This window comes from Mixophyes fleayi, chromosome 8 (genome assembly GCF_038048845.1).
Source record: "Mixophyes fleayi isolate aMixFle1 chromosome 8, aMixFle1.hap1, whole genome shotgun sequence".
NCBI classification, from domain to species: Eukaryota; Metazoa; Chordata; class Amphibia; order Anura; family Limnodynastidae; genus Mixophyes; species Mixophyes fleayi.
In genome coordinates this window covers 102,553,370-102,574,463 of record NC_134409.1, presented here as the reverse complement: position 1 = coordinate 102,574,463, position 21,094 = coordinate 102,553,370, and the positions used below count along the sequence as shown (strand labels likewise).

Sequence of the window (21,094 nt, the reverse complement as noted above, 5' to 3'; positions counted from 1 at the left end):
TTGTGCAAGTATTGTACATGCATACAAATGGACATACGGCACTGGGTAGTTAAGGAAACACTGTGAGGATGTGAAAATAAGTAGATTATATATCAAACAATGTACATTATATTAATAACCAACATTCAACAGGCACATGCACAATTCACAGGCTTGAAATATGAATATAAATGGTGGCATTATAAAGCCTTTAGGTTAAAGTCCTTGCAATTGCCTCTTTGTTTTTTTGTGAGGACAAAGCAGATTCCCTACTCAGGCCATGATAGGATTAAAGAAGGCACCAGCTGCATCCAAATGAATAGAGAAAAATTGTATAATAGGGCCATCATTGTCTATATGATTCCATTACTAGCTCAGCAAAAGGATTGTATAGGTTACCAGTGGTTCATACAGCTAGAACTTACAGCACTAGTAAAAAACAGCACAGGTCTATTTGCTGTGCTGGCTAATCTGGCACCTTTCCTCCACATGGGCAACCCACATGGCAGTAAGAACAAAGTGGAGGAAAGGTGGTTGTATTAAAATAAATAGTGCAAACATTAATATTTGGTGTTGACAAATGATTCTGCCAAATCTGAACCCATGGAAAAATTGCTGGATACAGCTAGCACATTGTACAAATTCTGCAATCCCTTATTTTTAAGTAAACTGCAATCTGTCTGTGGCCTGAATGGAGACCTGACTCACCAATGTTTACTCACATAAATGTACTTAATAATCAAAACATTGGAAGATGTGTTATAAATGTCACTCAATCATTCATATGTATATAAGCTATGATAGGCTTCTTCGATGGGCATAAAGTACAGTTTGGGTCAGAGGTGAGCAATATGTAGATCAGGACTCCAACTCTCCTCATCAGATATACAGTGCCCTTTAATGAGAACAGTGTTATTTTGGGACCCAGGACACGAGACACTGACACCAGCTTAAAAACGGTTTCACAGCACAAGTTTGTGTCACATTTGCTCATTAAACAAATGTGTAACATTTCACATCTCAGGTCAATATTTTTAAATAAATACTTTAAAAAAGATGTTTAATAACAAACTATGTCCTACCTTAAACTGAATAAAAGTTCTCTTGCGATATTCATACCAGTCTGTAAATGTTGAAAGGGAGCGGAAAAAGCCCAGCAGATTCATTGACTTCTCTGTCCTGAAGAAGATATTTGAAGATAAAGAACAAACATTAAAAAAAAAAGTGTCAGCGGTACAAAGCTACGGGTTATCTGAAAGCTATCATGTCCAAGCCCTTATACATGATGCCATGGTTCAGCAAACTACCACACATTTTCATATGTGGACCTTATATGCACACCAGATGGTGCATGCATTGTTTTCAAGTGTGCAAATCCATAGGATAACAAACTGTAGGGCACCGGTAAATTAGATTTTCTAGGACAAGGGGAAAAAAAACCTCTAGCAACAAAAAAAAGCACTTCAAGGGGTAAATGTTTCGCCTTGAAAGTCATTGCCGTTCTAAATCTCCACTGAAAAGTGGCGGAATATCCACAATCCACTGCTTAATACATTTACCCCCAGGCACTGAAAATGGGATCTTACCTGCTGAAACTGTACATGTTGGAATTTAAAAAAGCTGAAATATACATTTAGAGCAGTGTCACCCATTTCTTAAAAAACAAATCACACAGAGGGGCACGCCCACTTCCCATCTTTTAGGATGTGCCTCTGAGCAGTACAAGATGGGAATCCACATTCAATAAAAGTCAAAATGCCACTTTAAAGCCAACCCTATCACGTTGGTCAACAGCTTTAATTCATTTAAATCTAGTTTCCTAAAATACTGATAGTTGGAGCCTAAAATGTCTTAAGTAAGTTCTTATAGTCAGTGGACATCAGGGCTATCTTCATTTCATGTGTGCTCTGTGCATTGTTATCTTTTGATAAGACTGGTTTATGAGCACATACGAATGCACCTTCCTATATGAAGTTGGTCTGAATGATGCAAAAGGAATTTCGAATGAAAATACTGACAGCTCATCTCTTTGAAGATATATAAAATCATGTTGTTTCCAGAAGGTTAAAACTTCTGTGGCTGCCTACTAAACCATAACCCCCTTGATTCTCTAAATGCGCAATATCCCCCCTTTTGAAGCTCATTTTGATATCTCTACATATCTGCACAACTAATAGTATAATAGCTCAGTAAAACAGAGCCCATATAAATCTTTACAATCATCACAACCCCCACGGTGCTCCATCAAGCTAATGCCTATGAGTTTTTTTCTACACATACTTTAGATTACAAATTTCACAGGACACAAGGGAGCCTGTCTGTTTTACATGCCCTCTACCATCTTGCCTGCACAATAAACAATATCTCAGAAAAGCAGCAGGGTCATTTCCTCTTTCAGCAGACCATCAGAATTACCTCTCTAATTTAAAATAAAAAAAACAAACAACATTTCAAATAAATTACTTTCAGTGATACAAAACAGAGGCTCCAACTGAAAGCCATAGAGCAGAGCTGAAAATGATCAGGAGGTCCCAGCTATATGTCAGGAACCCAACCAAAGCACTATTATTGGGAAGGAAGGGAAGGACATTAGCACAGTGGCAACCACTTAAAAATGTTGTTTGCTGCTGGCAACAAATGTAAAAGTGTTTCAGAGACGGCAGACATCCAACATAGTTATCTATTTTAGTTGTATGTGAAAAGCTCCTGCTATTTAGTCATGTAGTCCTCAGGTGGGCCCACCCATAAGTCCCTACCATTACCTGTAATCACCAATGTCTGACAACAGGTACACAACAGTTGAACTCATCTGATTTAACAAGATAGGACATAGCTACAGACCTGGGGGTAGATTTATCAAACATTCTAAAAAAAAAATGTGGAGGTGCTGCCTAGTGTAACCAATCAGATTATTGCTATCATGAATACAACACAGTCTAGAAAAGGATAGCTGAAATGTGATTGGTTGCTATGGGCGACACCTACACTTTTTCTTTTTGATAAACCTATCCCCTGGAGTTTAACCTCCCAGTCAGTCACGGTAATAGTACTCTCTGCAATCTGTTAGTGAGACTCCACAGCAGAGAATGCAAGTAACAGCAAGGTACACAGGGGTGTAAGAGTTTTCCGCAAGAGCACAACCACTTTAATCATACCGGTCTCAATAGCATCACATTTTTTATTTTCAATTTTATATTAGCTCTGTGAATATAATTAAAAAAACTGTATAAGTGTTCTGTTGTATGTAAACACGTGTTATCTGTCACTGGCTAACCTCTCGAGATTCTGTAATGCCTTTTCTACTGGAAAAAGATGTTTCTAATAAAAAGTTTAAAAAAAACAAAAACAAAAAAAAAAACTGTATAAGTATTATATAAGCAATACAGCCCCTATAAATAAAGACAGAAAGCAGTTATATGCTTTCCTATTTCAGCTTTCAAAAATCTAATTCATGAGAATGCAACCTATCAATCCATTGGGATCAAGTGACATCCTCGATACAGGAGGCAGCCATTTTGTGAGCTGAATAAATAAATAAATGTTCACGAGGACTCAGAATGTCAGTTATCTGTTCTCATGGATATTGGTTCTGCCTATAAAGTGGCTGTATTTGCCAACTAGTCAACAAGTGCACTACTGCATCTATTCACTGCCTTTGTTTTGTATCAAGAAAACTGCAACATACTATTACCCCATAATGAGAACAATGGATGTGTGATTATATACTGAAACTTACATAGATACCAGCTTCCTTAATTCTGAATGCTCCTTACAATCCATGTTGATACTGACGTGAGTGACATCACAGCAAGTGCGCCCTTCACTCTGTTTCAAAATGAAAATTGTGACAATCTGATCAAACGGTATCATAAACTGCTAATCATAAGTTACTATATAAAATGTTTATTTTAGAACATTTACAAGTGTAAAAAATAACAATGTTGCAGACTATGCTCTATAGCATCAAAATGTATTTATAATCACTGGCATTGAATACAACACATTGAAGAACACTATAAACACCATTATATCTTCACACGAAGCAGGCTTTATCAAGGTGGGAGCACAAACATAGCATATGAAAGAAAACTTACTAAGCAAATATCCTGCCTGGTTCAGACATTCAACCATCTAATCTGTAACAAGGACAGTAATAGGAACTTTATGCTTATATATACTTGTATCTAAGTCATACATCTATCCAATATATGCTAAGTGAGACCTAAATCATTCAAGGGAAGGTTGTAATTTATGCACCATAACAGCACTACAGAAGGCCTAATATAATAGGTATTTGAGCCAGTCTAAGTGCTGTTTAGGAATATCAGGAATATCTGACCATTGTATTTCATTAAGTGGGCAGTGCCACTCTCCTGCTTGGCTTAAGCTAGAACATGAACCCCCTTAATCATATTGTCCTGTAACTCAGAGTATAAACTAGACAATATACCCCTCTTGGAATGCACATAACTAACTATATAGCCGGCTGGGAATTGGCTCATAGGATGGTTTTTTCAGTACATGGATAGCATAGCACAGCTGGAGAGAATTAAAGATAAAGCTACAAGGTAAGGTACATTCTGCTTCGGAACATAAATATATTTATAGGATTTCTTAACCTATGAATTGTGAAACTAAACAGTCATTAAGGGTGGATCACTATGACAAGCAAGGACAGTTGGCACCGACTGTCAGCTCTGCTATGCATAAGTGCATTAATCTAATAGAAGGATAGTGTAAATAGAAAGATCGTGGAGACGGGAACAGGACTTATGGTACTGGAAAGTGTTTTATATACAACTTGTCAGAATTATTCCTATTGTTCATCTATATAGCTCTAAATATATTACACAGTGCTGTGCAGAGAATATGTAACCAATCACATCAGAGCCTGCACACAGAGAAACCCCACGCAAACACAGGGAGAACATCCAACAACACACAGATAGGGAGGGCTCTTATTGGAATTGAACCCATGAGCCCAGTGTTGTGAGGAAACAATGCTAACCATTGTGCCACCGTTTCGAACCCATCACCAGAATAAACTTTTTTTTTATTTTTGTTGGTCACAAGAATGAGCTCTGCTTTGTATAACAGTCACCAGAATGTTTTCTGCTTTGTAAGTTTGCCAGAATAGAATCTGCTTTGAATGTTAGTCACTAAAATGTGCTCTGTATCATATACCAGTCACCAGATTGGGCCTACTGCATAATAACTATAAGAATGGGCTCTTTGTGTACATCAGTACCAATATAAGCTCTGATAAACATATATTTTTCATAAAGATCTCTTCATCTTCCAAAGACTCATATTTTAAAACTTGCCCCCGTTTTTTTTTTATTCATGCAAACAAAACTATGCATCGGTAGCAAGGGTGGTGCAACAATAGGTCATGGATTTAAGTTAAAAATGACCCATCTAATAATCATGAATCAGGAAGTGGTTGGGTTTCAGGACAGCATAACAATAAGAGGGATTTTCAGATTGAATTTATGGGTATAACGCTCTCACTGGGTCAGCTGAGCCAATAGTTATAGCACAGTACAACTTTGTAAGGGGTGTTTTATCAATATGCTAGTTGCACATTATTCAAGATTTTCATTTATTTTTAGCACTCATTAAATATATTGTCTGCTTTTTTAAAAAAAAAAAAAATGTTTAATTGTGTGACATCATTTGAATATTAAACTATTCGTCTGTGCTTTCATAATATTATTGATATAATTAAGTATTGTATATTTTTCATAATATAATGTATTATCTATGTAATGTATATCTGTCAGAAAAAAAAAGAAAACATTTCCTTATAAAGGTTAACATAATAAACTGCTGCCATCTGGTGGTCATTTTGAATATTTCTTGAGTTGGTTTATTCAAAAATATTATTTATTACACCAAATAAACACTGCATTGGTTTGTCTATGCATAACCAAACAGACATACAATGCTGATGAACGTGTGGTTGTGTGCAGACTAGTTATCAGGCAGATTATAGTCCCAGGAACGAGGTTAGTTCTCTACATCGCTCTTGTTCAACCTGTGCTTAAAGTATGATTGTAAGCTCTTGAGAGCAGGGCCCTCACTACTTTTGTCTCATGTTATTTCATGTACCATAACTAATGATTGTTTTACATTCCCATTGTACAGCACAATATGGTGACACTTTATAAATAAAAGAAGAATTTCACATATTTCTATTCAAAATGAGATTGTGTAGCAAACTTTCAAGATACCTGAGATTCCAATGTTTTAAACTCCATCTCAAATGAAAACAACTGGCATTGACCCTCCAGCTTGTGGCTATATAGGACCTGCTTTACAGCTGTAGGAAAACACAGGTGTCATTACAAAAATCACAGTTTGTCCAGCATATATATTAGTTAATATACTTTTAAGTTACATCCATGCAAACCTTATGTTAGCTAATACAATAAGTTTTAAAAATCTACAGAGCTGGAATTAAGAATAGCTAATGAAAATAAAAAGCGATTGCATTAATGAGACATAACATGGACCTATCCCACATTATGATACCACAGTGCGACTATATACACTATACACTGGAGATGGTGAATTTGCCAATGATCCACTGAAGACATTCCACTGTGCTTTATTTATGGCCGCACCAAATCCTGAACCCAGGGATACAGAGAAACAGTAAGTTGTGTTATCACATCTTCCTGTAGGCCGCATCCTGAGGCTCCAGTAACACCGCAGCTATAGTAGGAGTGCAGAGGCTGGGAATTATTATTCAGTCAAACAGGTAGCTCCCAAGGAAGGTAAGAAGAGGTGGTAGGGATGGCCTCTGACAATGTGTCAGTCACTGTTAATGAGGTTCTATGTGCCACTTTGATATCTGTGTGTAAAATAACTGATCCTTCTTAAAATAACATTTATTACAAGAAACAATATACTGTATTGTTAATGTTACAGGTTGTTAAGATTTATTTAGTCACTGCACTGCCCCATGACTTAATACTTATGATTTACAGCAGGGGCACATTCTCCCATATTATATATATATATATATATATATATATATATATATATATATATATAGTGTGTGTATAGGTATAATAGTGTTGGGTATACATGCTTGTGTGACCCCATGTGACTGATGTTATCAGACATCAATATTGAGATCATCTAGCATGGAACCAGCCGTTATTACAAACATTCCGGGAGCCTGAATTTGTGCAGTGTGCAGCGAGTGTTTATTACCGCCTAGGCTATGAATTCATTTTGTCTTAAAAACATAATGTCAATACTTAGTACTATTTGTGTGTCAACGTGTCCTCTGTAGTTTAGGTTTGTTTCTATATATTTTATAAGCTGGTATTATGCAAGAATGAATCAATGATCAGATAAGAATATTAATTTAAAGAAACGCAGAATGAAAGATGACAAAACTTCTTAATTCAAATATAATAAAATAACGAACATTGATTAAAGAAAGCACTTTATTTCAAGCACTAATAAATAAAAATAATACTTTCTTTCAAAACAATGTATTGCAAAGGCACAAGAAAATCACAGTCATAATTCTGTGCTTACCAAAGTCAACTGTGAAAGTTCTATATGAAAATTTCAAAATTAACTAATGCAATAATGTGGTTATTCAGACTAGCAAAGGATTTCATTGTATAATGTCACAGTACAATGACAATACTCACCACCTGTGGTCTCCTTGCACCTCTATTTAATTTAGCAAGATAAAGCTTGAACTACAATTTGTTGTTCTGCCCCTAGGTACATGTCTGACTACTCCCTAAGCTGTGTATAAAAGCTATAGGAATTTAGATGAAAGTGACCCTGCTGTGCTATCTTCCCACAGCAAGGTGTGGGAAGATAGGCACCAGCTTTCAATGCAGTCGGAGGCGAGTACTATAATATTACTATATTATCCATGGGCAGTGTGAGGTTAATTTATACATTTTTGAGATGAATCACCTGGAAGACATCCAACTTTGGCTTTAAAAATGATTACATGTCTACTGCAAAGTGAATAGTGTTAAGGGTAAAACAAGTGTTTAAAGGGAAAGGCAGCTTTAAAGCAAATCCTGCTTTTTAGCCAGCCCCATCATTATGAGCATTTGGGTTATTTACGCCTTGTAGAGGTGCAAAGAAGAGGAGTATTGTTCACTAATCCTATCCTAGCTATTCAAGCCACTAGGATGGGAAGTGCACTGTTTATGGTAGCAGCGGCTCCTGTCCAATCAATTACAGTGTACAGTACATACCAGAGCCTGAAGTTTGAATATTCTGTACAGCCTTGCTGACAGTTCTCATCTGTACAGCTGTAACCTGGTACACAGGTAAAGATGGAAGTGTCCTGGGGGACTTCTACAGACTGTCTACATTGACGGTTGTGCCTAAATAGCAGGGGTTACCCAAAAGAATGGCTAGTAGATTTATAAACCATGATCTTATATAGGATTACTACTTACTTTTGTTCTCTGTTTTCTTCAAGTACCTTGTAAACTCAATCCCAGTGATTGTTTTAAAAAGCTGGATTTCCATTTCAAAGTGTACAAGTTTTGTCTTCATATTCTTCATCATTTTTGTACCATCATCGGAACTACTTTCCCCATGAATCGACACTCTATAAGGGAAAATAGAGAATCATAACTTCTCTTTATTATTATGTATTTATAAAGCACCAACATATTCAGCATGCACAGAGTAAAGAATACGTGTAAAGTATTCATTACATAATAACATGTACACAAACATGAGACAATAGGACTAAGTACGTTGCTCAAAGAGCTTACAATCAACATACTATTAACAATAAGATTAAAGCCTATTGTTTCAAACTAAATGTTTTAACAATTTGGATGTATGAACCTTGTTTCATAAAGAGGTATGTAACATCCGTGCATTTATATGCAATGAAGTTCCAAGAATATTTGCTTTTCAGCGGCTGAGCAGGATTCATTAATTTAAATGAATGGAGTCTTTCTATAAGCATCAAAAATGAATGGTGCCTGGGCATGTGCAAACACCTCCAACTCCAGCTTGAATACAAGTGCCAACTACATAGATCAACGCACCTAAAAAATAGTTCAGAAGTTTGGTCCTGCAAACTACAGTAAGTTTTATGATGGGATGCTGAATATTTGCAAACTCACAAGCTAAGGAATAACATTAGAATGATTTTTAAAAGACCACTCTTCTATTGCCACCCACTGCTTGTCCACTCTCGCCATTGTCTAATCAAGTATGCTGCCAAGCATGATGGCACCATAATAAGTCTCGAAGTGAGGGAGCTGGAGACCATCCAAGTGCCTATGTCTGAATAAAAGGTCATGCTTAAAGCAGGGTTTCCTTTACAACCCACACGATTTGTATAGTTTGAATAATTTTCCTCAATAAACAGTTATTGCAAAAATAAAAAATAGTTCAGCTTTTTTTTCTCTCTTGGCCAATCATTATAAACTCTTCATGTAGTTATCTAGGTAGCAAATGGATAATTCATGTAGTTTTTTTGAACAATATATTTAATGATTTCTTAGTCTCTGGGACAGGTACCTTGGTATCCACAAAGTTCAGAAAAAACTGAAAGCCAAAAAGCGGATAACTGCAAGTGCTCAGTGACTGTCATATCCAGATATATTACTGAATGCCTCCTACCGCAGGCACTATGAAGAGCGCTGAAAACACAAAAGGGATGTGGCTAAAGCTGACTGGAGAAGACTAAGCATTTTCTAGTGTGTTTTAGTATATTTTAGGTATGGTTGTCTAAACTATGGGGGAAAAAACTTTATGTAGAAAACAAAGTTCCATACACTCGAGATAAATGTATAATACAGTCCCAATTACAGCAAGGAATTGGGTTTTAGTATGTGACAATCAAGGTGTGATTTTGACGGATCAGGGCATGGCCTAATATGTCCAGATTAAAAATGTCGGTAGCTATGCTATATTAAATTATTATTGCAAACTCTCCTAATTTCTTACTACTGGCAGCTCTGCTGCTATGCCTTGCTGATACTGAAATATATGCGGATTGTGGGTGTTAGAAAACAAAGTAGATTACAAAACAGTCTTTTTTCTGGTGAAGACTTCTAGGTGACAAAGGGTTGCCCAAGAAAGTAGTTCTCAGTGCTTTTCAGCTGGAATCACTTCATGTATTTTATACAGCTTTGTTTCTGCCACAGAGAACCCTAGAAACAACATGTAGGAAAAGCAGAAAACACAACTCGCAGCTTGTCACTTTGTAGGAATAGTATTACACACCAGTATTTGAGGAGCTGGAGTTTTACTGGAATTGAGAAAGTTCTTGTAGCCTACTAATGATTTATATGTACTAATAGTTGTGGTTAGCTGCACTAAAACACTAAACGCTATGGGCATTCATAACTATAAATCCCATCTGAAGAAGGAAATGGTTTGCAATCTTTTGGTGCAGTAAAACAAAACACCTTCACAAACTTCCCCGAACTACTCTTCAGGACATCAGTCTATTGTCACAGGCAAAGGCAATTACACCAGAGACTGCGATGGAGCTCATAATTACACTTGCTTTTATCACCTATTAATTTTGCTGAACAACATAGCATCAATACTAACAAGGAATTTTTGACGTTGGCACTGGACAGGAAAGCAATCTCTCTCTTGTTCTCCTTGTACTGTTCTCTCAGTTCCATAATTTCCTGTTTCAGAGATGAAATTGCATCTTCACATCTCTCGATTATATTTTTCTGCATCTTCACCGCAAGCTTATAACACAAGAGAAAAAGAATTAGCCATTTAGTAAGGATTAATTCTATGCAAAAAACAATAATATTCATTGGTTAAAGAAACTGTTATGCTAGCACAACATGCTTTATGCATAAAAGCTTACCGTTTACTATAGCTGAAGCATTCATATATGTAAATGGGAAGAAAGGGCACCACAAAAGTGTATCATTTTCTCTAAAAATTGAATAACCAACAGCCATCCAATACATGGCTCAAGGGACGTAGCTTTTTTTCCCCCTTAGTCACTAAAAACTCTAACAGCGCTTTAGCTAAAATGGGACACTTTTACTTTCATGAAGTTTCTTCTTCATCTGATGAACCACTATCGATTAAAATAAATACATTTTTAAAATAGGATCCGTTATTGGATTATTTGGAACCACAGAAAGCATTCAATAGGGGGAATGAAATTAGCCGCGGAGTGGTGAAGGCACTCTGTGATGATGTAACATGTGGATTTCTCCTTGCACCCCATAAAGCAGCAAGAAATGTATCATGTGCTGGTACTGTAGCACCTGGAAATGTGCGGAGCTGCAATATTCTGCAGCACATCGCAAACAAATGAACATCCTCCAGTGTGTATATATTTACAAATCAAGATTCCTGCATTTGCAGAGGATGAGAAACTTGCACAGACACTTCTGACCAGATTCATTCTGCACCTCCATATTGCACTTTGGTGGAGAAGTGTATTTCTAGGCTCAGCATGAGCAATGTCATAAAAACCGTCACACACAACATGTGCATGTTCCCACTCTCATGATTAACGTCAGCCATAAATGAGGCTAAACCGATCAGCAGGAGTAAAACTAAACTGCTTATTAGATTGATAAGGGTGGTGTACTCTTGCAGGGGTGTGTCTGGAGAGTAGGTGCACACGTTGAAGTGCACTGTGTGGGCCACGGAAGCACAGTCCTGCAAGACCAAGACGTTTGGAGGGGAGCATTGGGTGTGCTTTGTAAATGACAAATGTGGCAATAATATATACAGTTGTATGCATAGACTTAGAGGGGGGAATTCAATTCCCGGCGATGTGCTGGGTAATCCCTCCAGAAAGCACCCAGCGGCGTTCTATCATCATTGATTTTTCTTTGCACCCCAGAAAAGTGCCCAGGAAAATCCGTAATGCCTGGGTACCATACCCAGTACCAGGAAGTGAGCAGAGCCGGATATCCATCCTTAGAATTAGGACCACTGTGTTACGAGCCGCGGCGGTGCCCAGCCGCCGCGACTCCCCTGTCTACGTCCCGGCTGTCGCTATGGCGACCGGGACGTCACTTCCGGGGGCTCGTCAGACGTTGCCATGGCAACGGTAAGAAGCTCTCTTGTCCAGCGCCGCGTCCCGGCATTACAGAGCAGCCGGGCGCGTGCGCAACAGCGGGGCAAGCCTGAAGGCTAATTGGAACAGCTTGTGGGCAATTAGAGAGCTAGGCTCTCATTGGTCTGCTTCAGTATTTAGGGCAATGAGGCCTGCTGCCTCATTGCTGGTTATAACGTTCTGTCCTCAGTCCTGCTGCCTGCTTGTGCTATCCATTTTGGTTCCTGCTACCTTGGATTTGACTACCCGTGTTTTGACCCCTGCTTGTTATTGGACCTGTGACCCTTCTCTTCTGACCTTGACCTTTTGCCTGGAATTCGGATTTTGCTTCTCTGCCTGTGAGTTTGACCCTTCGCTTGCACCTGGATATTGCTTCTGTGCCTGTGACCTTTTGACCTAGGATTCTTCTTACTACAGTCCACCAATCACTCCACTTCTGGGAACTCCTTTAAGTCAGTATACGTTACTCGACCCTCGGTCGGCCCGCAGCCCAGTCTGTCCCCACCACTAGGGGCTCCAGCGAACACCTGGCCTTCAGAGTAGTTCCAGAGTTTCACTGTACTGACTTGGGAGTTCCTAACACACTGTAGTCTAGATCTTTCATTCTGGAGAGGTGTGTATTTTGTTATATGGGGAGTGCAACACCAGAAATTTGTTAAAATGTAAAAATTAGACCATATTTCTATTCATTTTCCTTAACCAGTGTACAAACACACCTACCTAGCTTTCACTCTGCAAAGCACATATTCACAGCACAATCACATGCAGTCTTAACAAGCACATAAAAACAAAGCCTGTACTTTCAGTATTTGCTCAGCCACCTACATAACTCCCACCATTGGCCTCTTGGGAATCAGGGCAAAGGGGTGTGACCCCATCACTCTGGTGGATTAAGGCAGTGGAGGAGTGGCTAGACAACATGAGGGCATGTCATGTCTTCCATGGGTGTCCCTAATGCTTCAGAAGTGCAGGGCACCCTCAACCCCCCTCCAATAAAAACACCTTTGAATTGATGTTTGCACCAGTGGCAGGGACAAACTTCCTGGGGGCTGGTACAAATGTGCCGACTAGCCAAATAGCTGAAATGCCCCACCTAAATCAGGACATCTGGGAAGAATGCACCACGCTTTCAATTCATTTTCCTTATTTAAATATTCTGCAACTCATCAATACTTGCCAACTCTCCCGGAATTTCCGGGAGACTCACGAATTCCGGGAGCTGCAGAGCTCCTTTGAGAAGGTAGCTACTATGTCCCTTAGCTGTTTGCAATTACATGAGATAAATATAGTTTTTTTTATTACGGTTATTCATTTGTTATTGTTTGTTGCTGGTTCATGCAGAAGTTCAATAAAGCAAAATTGCAGCAATCAGTGGAACTTATGTATAAATTCCTTTAAGCAAAGAAAGGTACTGCAAGTAGTGTTTAAAAGTGATCTAATAAAACTTTCTTCATAAAGTAAAGCTTCGGTCTCCACCACTCGTTATAGATATTACCTTTATTACGGTCATATTAACCCGGCTTTCTGCTCGCAGCTCCCAGTCTATATTTCATTTGAGCTGTAGTGTGTAGTATTATTTACTATCAAGCATGTTTGCACAGTGGAATGATTTATCCCCCTCTTCCCTCATTGCTCTAATCTAGTGTCTCATAACGCTTTTGTACACCAACGTACGTTTCTCTAATACTTTTTCAAAATTATACCCCATTCCTACTGCACAAAAATCCCGGGTTTTTCCTGGGTGGAGCTGAAACAACCCGGGTCTTGGTGCAGTATGAATGGTACAAGTGAAAAATCCCGGGACTAAAAACCCGGGATTTATCGAGGGGTAATTCCCGGGTTGGACCCGGGTTGCCTGCACTATGAATGGTGCAACCCGGTTTTTGGCATAGTTGCATATGAGAGAGAGAGAGACAGAGAGAGAGACATTTTTTTTTTTTTTCATATTCCAGCTTTCAGCCAATGAAAAGTGCTCTGGTGATGACTCCCACAAATTGCCAGGGCACAGACTTGTGCAGTATGAATGGGGTCAATCCGGGAAATTCCCGGGTCCAAGGTGCAGTATGAATGGTGTTTCTGAGCTGGGACGCTCCGAGCCCCTGCAAAAACCCGGCTTCAAAAACCCGGGTTATTGCAGGGGCGGCAGTATGAAAGTGGTATTACATTGTTTTGCCTCGAGATCTGGGGTCTTGATTTTATTGCCACTTGACTTCTGGAGGGGGCCTACACTGTAATGACACCAAAGATTAGTAGATCTCATTGTATAGCCACCAAAACTGCGATGGACTGCATTGTGTATCAAGATTTGGGGAATCTATATTGTACAGACAACAGAGATTTGGGATGGTCTATATTGTACATCCAACAGAGATTTAGGGAGGTGGGGCTGGCCTTACATAGCCATCAGAGATTTAGGGGGCCTGCAATGTATTGACACCAGAGATTAGTAGGCCTCAAAGTACAGCCAACAGAAAATTGGGAGGTCTACATTGTATATCTGGGGGTTTACATGGTATAACCGCCAGAAAAGAAAATGTTTGTACTTAAATAAAATTTCTTTCTCCGACTCCATCTGGGGGACACTGCTACCATGGGGTTGTATGAGGGTGCATGGAGTTGGCACTTAAATAGATAAGCAGCAGCAAGTTTAGTTGTTACTCATCCCCTCTACAATCTCATAGACCTCAGTAATACTACAGTCCCAAGGAAAGGGTACAACAATACAAACTAAACCGTAGAACAGCACAAGGGAGGGAACTCAGTGTCCCCCAGATGGAATCAGAGAAAGTGATTTAACGTAGCTGCAAAAATCTTCTTTTTTTCTTCATCCACTCTGGGGGACACAGCTACCACGGGGACCTTCTAAAGTTGCCCCTAGGGAAGGGAATGCTCTGGTCTACCAGCCCGCAAAACACTGCAGCTAAAACTGGTGTCTGAAGACGCAAAAATGTTGAACTGGTAAAAACATGTAAAGGTATGGACAGAAGACCAGGGCACTGCCCTACACAGTTGATCTGCAGAAGCCCCATGGCGAGCAGCCCAAGAGGCCCCCACTGCCCGGGTAGAGTGCGCCATGAGAACCTGAGGCACAGCTTGATTCCTACTCACGTAGGTATGCTTAATCATGGATCAGATCCAACGAGAAATGGTGTGCTTGGTAACTGGCTACCCTCTCTTATGAGAAACTTAAAGTACAAAGAGAGCCGGTCCTCCCACAAGAAGAAGTCCTAACCAACTAAACCTTCAAGGCACGGAGGGAGAAATACCTTCCCGAAAAACCAGAACCACTATCTCCTGGTTAATATGAAAACCAGAAACTACCTTTGGCGAAAAGGTAGGCACAGTTCTGAGAACCGCCCTATCTTTATGGAACACCAGATAAGGAACCCTACAGGACAAAGTCACTAGCTCCGACACCCGTCAAGCAGAAGCAATGGCCAACAAAAACACAACCTTCCATGTCAAAAAACGTAAATCAACGGATTCCAGTGGTTTGGATGGATGTTGCTGGAGGACGTCAAGGACTAAATTCAGGTCCCACGGGGGCCAGAGGAGGAATGTGAGGAGGCTGAACATGCAGCACTTGCTGAATAAAAGTACGAACATCGGGAAGGCAAGCCAAACAGCGTTGAAAAAAGGTAGGAGCACCGAGACCTGAACCTTCAGAGAACTCAGCCTAAGGCCCATCTCCAACCCATCCTGAAGAAAAGCCAGAACCGAGCTAAACTGAAAGATGCAGGGTTATGATGCCTTCTCTCACACCACTGTACATAAATCTTCCACGCCCTGTGATAGATCTTGGCCAAAACCGGCTTCCAAACCTTCATGAGTGTTTACACTACCCTAGAAGAGAAACTCCTAGATCTCCAAAGGCTAGCTTCAACAGCGACATCATTAAAGCCAACCAAGATAAGTTCGGGTGCTGGAAGGGTCCCTAATTGAGAAGATCAGGTCTGAGGGGAAGAGTCTAACCCGGTCCTTTGGCCATGAACAAGATGTTGGCGAACCAACCGGAAAACCTCCCAACCTTACTAGCTGTAGAATCCTCAGAAATCATAGGAATTGGCGGAGTTATCCTAATCGAAACTCCCACTGCATGGACATCACATTCACCGCCAGAGGATCTCCGGTTCTTGCGCAAAATCTTGGCACTTGATGGCTGTGTCTGGACGCCATGAGATCCAGATCCGGAAGATCCCATCTGTTGAGTTGTTGGAAAACCTGAGGGTACCGAGGACCACTCTACCGGAAGGATTGCGTGGCTGCTGAGGTAATCTGCTTCCCAGGAATGAAAATTGCGGATATTGCTGGAACACACACTTCTGCCCAAGCCAGAATCTGTTCCACCACCTGCATTGCTCCTTAGCTTTTTGTTCCTCCCTGACGGTTTACATATGCCACCTTCGCGGCATTGTCTGATTGGAGCCAAAACAGCTTTCCCTGAAGGAAAGCTTGTGCTCCCTGAAGGGCTAACAACATTGCTCATAAATTCGAGAGTGTTGATCAGTCCATAGACCCTGAAGACGAAGATGGAGAACCACCGCCCCCCAGGCTGGCATTTGTCATTACTATGATCCAAGCCCATGGAGCAAAGAACCTGCCTGTCATCACATGCTCCTGTGAAAGCCACCATGCCAGCGCAAGACAGGCCCTTTCGGTGAGTTGAATGGACTAGGTCTCTAGATGAAGAGAAAATCCTGACCACTGTCTCAGAAGGATCTCGAACGCTGACACCATTAATTCTAAAACCCGCATGCCATATCGCATGAAAGGCCGCGGATAATCCAGGAGTAGCCGGACCAAGTGAATCTTCTGCTCTGGTTAGTAAAATTACTGGAGAGAGATGTCTATCAGAAGTCTCAAGAACATCATCTTCTGGGAGGGTTCCTACTGAGATTTCGGAGAATTGATTATCCACCCCTGCTCTTCTAGGAAACAAAGAGTCAGAGACTGATGCTGGGACAAAAGAGGGCCCAAAAAGGCCTTGATGAGTAAATCGTCCAGGTATGGAACTATGTTCACCCCCTGGGCACGCAGACCTGCCGCCATTACTGACATAATCTTCGTGAAGACTCTGGGAGCAGTGGAAAGACCAAAGGGAAGAGCCCGAATCTAAAAGTGGAAGTTGCCTACGGTGAAGTGAAGAAGGGACTGATGTCCCTCCCAAATGGGAACGTAAAGGTAAGCGTCCCGGATGTCTATGAACACGAGGAACTTGTTGGATTCCAACCCCTGAATCACAGAGTGGACTGATTCCATCGTAAACCTGTCCACCTGAAGATGTAATTTGAGGCTCTTGAGGTTCAAGATAGGTCAAAATGATACATCCTGCTTGGGCACCAAAAACAGATTTTAATAAAATCCCTTGCATTTTTGAGCATCCGGGACTCAGCAAATGACCCCAGCAGTCAAAAGAGAAGCGACCGACTGGAGCATCGCACGTCTCTTGCTCAAATTGCGAGACAATGGAGCTTGGAAGAATCTCTGAGGAACGGGTTCCATGTTGTCTATAATATAGCCTCTGGATATTATTCCCAATATTCAAACGTCCCTGGTGGACGCTGCCCAGTGATCCTTGAACAACTGTAGGTGATCCCCCACCCCTGCAGCCGCGAGGAGAGGGGGGGAGTCCCATTATGCAGGAGACTTGTCTCAGACCTTGGAACTGGGATGTCTCTTGAAGAAGGAAACTCTACCTCTCTGAGACTGCCCCCTTGCTGCAAATGTTCTACCTCTAGTGAAAGACTGACCCCTCGGGCCTGTGCTTCCACAAAAGCACTGCCAAATGGAACCAAACCTAGCAATCCTAGGCTTATTAGAGTTCACCGGCAGAAAGGTACTCTTACCTCCAGTTGACTGACTGATCATGTTATCTAATTTGGGCCCAAAAAGGACCAGGCTGGAAAAAGGTCTCTAAAGATTTCTTGGATTTCCCATCAGCATCCCAGTAGCGAAGCCTAAAGCTTCCTTCTAGCCGCCATTGCAGATGAGGATAGAGAAGAGGAAATGGAAGCCGCATACTGAGCAGCCTCATAAAGGTAACCCGAAGTCTCCTTAAGATGAAGAGCCAAAGGAAGGAGCTCAGAATCCTGCAGGCCCACTGTCAATTGGCCAGCCCAAGACTCCATAGCTCTGGACACGTATGCGAATGAGAACAAGGGTTTAAAAGATGTACCAGCCGCAAGGAAGATGTTCTTAAGAAATCCCTCTAACTTGCGGTCCATCGGGTCCTGATGGACCGCTGAGCTTGGCACCAGCAAGGTAGTATGCTGGGCTAACCAGGCAACTGAAGTATCCACTCTGGGTAAGTGCTCCCAACGAGCTTCCTCCACTCTGTCGCACTGCCATAACCAAATCCTGAATACCCTGGCTTTTAGCATTGTCATCCCAGTCACCCAAGTGTGTGGAATCTGAATCCTCCACTAACTCGCCTTTTTCTTCAGATGAACCCTCAGATTCTGAAAACAACAGAGAGTGAGAAAAACCCTAGGCGCCAAGTGCCAAAGAGAGTCTAAAAACCTGATAAGATGGTCCAAATGGTTTCCAAGTGAGAATGACCATGCAGACTCAGCCTGAATAACCTGGGACGAAGATGGGAGGGCCTGTAGGACTCCCTGAACCCTCAGAAGCTACAGGAATAACCGCCTCACCGGAGACTGCTGAGGAGGAGCAGTAACTTCTACTTAGCAGTTGATAAGCTGTGCCAGCATAGAAACGGACTGTGCCAAAGAGGACACCCAACATTTCGGGGGGTCTGCATTTATATAGCCACCCGAGTTTTGAGGAGTCTGAATTGCATAGCCACCAAAAATGTGGGGGGTCTCGATTATATAGCCATCAAAGGTTTGGAAGGGCTACATTGTATAGCCACCAGAAATTTGGAGTGGCTGCATTCTATAGCCACCAGAAATCTGAATTGTCTGCATTGCAGAACAACCGGAACTGTAGTGGTATGCACTGTAGAGAGACTACAAATTTGGAGGTCTGCATTGTACCAGGGATCTGGGTCTCTGCATTCTATGGCCACCATAGATTTGGGGTCTGTTTTGTAAAGTCAGAAAAGATTTGGGTGTCTGCATTATAAAGCCATCACAGGTCACTTTATTTATTGGTCACTAACACAATGCTCTTCGTATTGTACAGTAGTTTCTTGAATGCTGTCTGTATGGCATATCAATCACTAGAATTCTTGCTGTAAAAGGTTATCATATTTGGTAAGAGAAAAAAGTGGACACATTGTGTTGCGCAAAACAGGATGTGGTGAAAATAAGCCAAGCCCCTTTCAGCTATGTTAAACTTTTCATCACATCTGCGAGACACTGGAATTTTGGTATTAAATTTGCTACATATGTCTGGAAACAGATCAAGAGAATAAATACACATAATTACATTCAGAAGCCTCAAAGGCAAGGGAGATTACTTTGGGAAAATTAGCTTTTCCATAAAAAGGATACCTTTACTTAAATCTAATGTATAGTTATTGAACATATTTTTGTATTGTATACCTGTCACTATTATGCCCTCTGTATTGCATACCTATCACTAACATGTCCTCTGCAATGTATACCAGCCACTAGTAAGCCCTCTGTATTGCATACATATCACTAGTATGCCCTATGTATTGTATTACCATGCCTCCCAACATTTGAGTACCTGGCATCCGGCCACATAGCATGGTGACATCAGAAAGGGGACATGTTCACGTCATAACGGGTTCATGTTAACTGCCCCAGAGGGCTGCCTAGTGCAATGAAGCACTAGGCTACCGGTTAGAAACCTCCCTTCCACTCCAAACACTGCAGCATGTACCTATAACATGTGCGCAGCACCTGTTCATTACGGCTATGCAAAGCAGTACTGACTGGACGATACCTGCCAACATTCCCACCTGCAGAGCCCTCAAATTTAGACTGTCCCGCCAAAATCAGGAAAGCTGCCACTAGCATGCCCTTTTCACTGTATATCTGCCACTAGTATGCCTTCTGTATTGAACGCCTGTCACTAGTATGCCCTCTATATTGTACACCTTTCACTAGTATGTCCTCTGTATTGTACACCTGCCACTACGATGCCATCTGCATTGTATACCTGTCACTACGATGCCCTCTGCATTGTATACCTGTCACTAGTATGCATTATGTATTGTATACATGTCACCAGTATGCATTCTGTATTGTATACCTGTCACTAGTATGAACTCTGCATGGTATACCTGTCACTAGTATGCATTATGTATTGTATACCTGTCACTAGTACACCCTCTGCATTGAATACCTGTCACTAGTATGCCCTCTGTATTATATAAATACTCCTGTACTATATTTGAGAACAGCTCTTTGAAATATTTTTTATATATTTGTCTGTGCAAAACCACGCCCACATGAGACAACCTATACCTAAGCGCCTCCATGTTGTTCCACGCCACAAGTCTCCGCATGGTTGGTCCCTCCCATGCGTACCCGGTTATAGTCACCTGGATGCCAGCACTGCTCACCCAGCCAGCACATCCCCGCCCGCCTCCCTCCATTGCCCGTGCCAGCACCGCTCACCTGAGGTTTCTTTCACCAGTTCAAAATCAGCGCGCGTGTTTAACACCGCCAGGCGGCTGCCCAATGCCCGGCGAGGGAGAGAGAGACAACGTCTCCTCCTCGTATGGACAGTTCCCGGGACGCTGGAACATTCTTCCGAGTGTCCCGGTAGTTACACAGAAACAAATGCCAATTTGTTAAATGCCAATATAAAATACTGACAATACTGTAGGGGAAAATCTGACATAAGATGTTTGTCCACCCCTGCCAGCCGTGGACGAATAGTTCGGTCCAGTGTGGGTAACTATCAGCGTCTCCTTCGAGTCGCTCAGGAAGTACAGCCTGCACCAGAATATAATGTTATGGCCCTAGCAGATTTATGTGGTGTGATAATAAAATGCAATGTTTGTGTAATCATTGCCGTGTTCACTGTGATATTAATACAACATCTGCGCCAGCTAATTCAAGCCATATCTCTCCAGCTGGGGCGGAACTACAAGCCCCGGCATGCATTGCTAACTACAGC

At 41.2% G+C, this 21,094-nt stretch overlaps 1 protein-coding gene across 3 annotated transcripts in view; it reads right to left on the bottom strand.

Moving 5' to 3' along the window:
- Positions 1 to 21,032, bottom strand: part of CENPP (centromere protein P) — a 249,054-nt gene extending 228,022 nt beyond the window's left edge. The window contains exons 1-6 of one of the 3 annotated variants that reach the window (XM_075183026.1): positions 20,590 to 21,032; positions 10,552 to 10,700; positions 8,427 to 8,581; positions 6,213 to 6,301; positions 3,716 to 3,804; positions 1,062 to 1,158 (exon numbers count right to left, since the gene is read on the bottom strand). In XM_075183026.1, the coding sequence (XP_075039127.1) occupies positions 1,062 to 1,158; positions 3,716 to 3,804; positions 6,213 to 6,301; positions 8,427 to 8,581; positions 10,552 to 10,688 (567 nt within the window). In that variant the 5' untranslated portion in view covers positions 10,689 to 10,700; positions 20,590 to 21,032. The other 2 variants (XM_075183025.1, XM_075183027.1) reach the window with 2 other exon arrangements.
- Between the last annotated feature and the right edge of the window lie 62 nt (positions 21,033 to 21,094).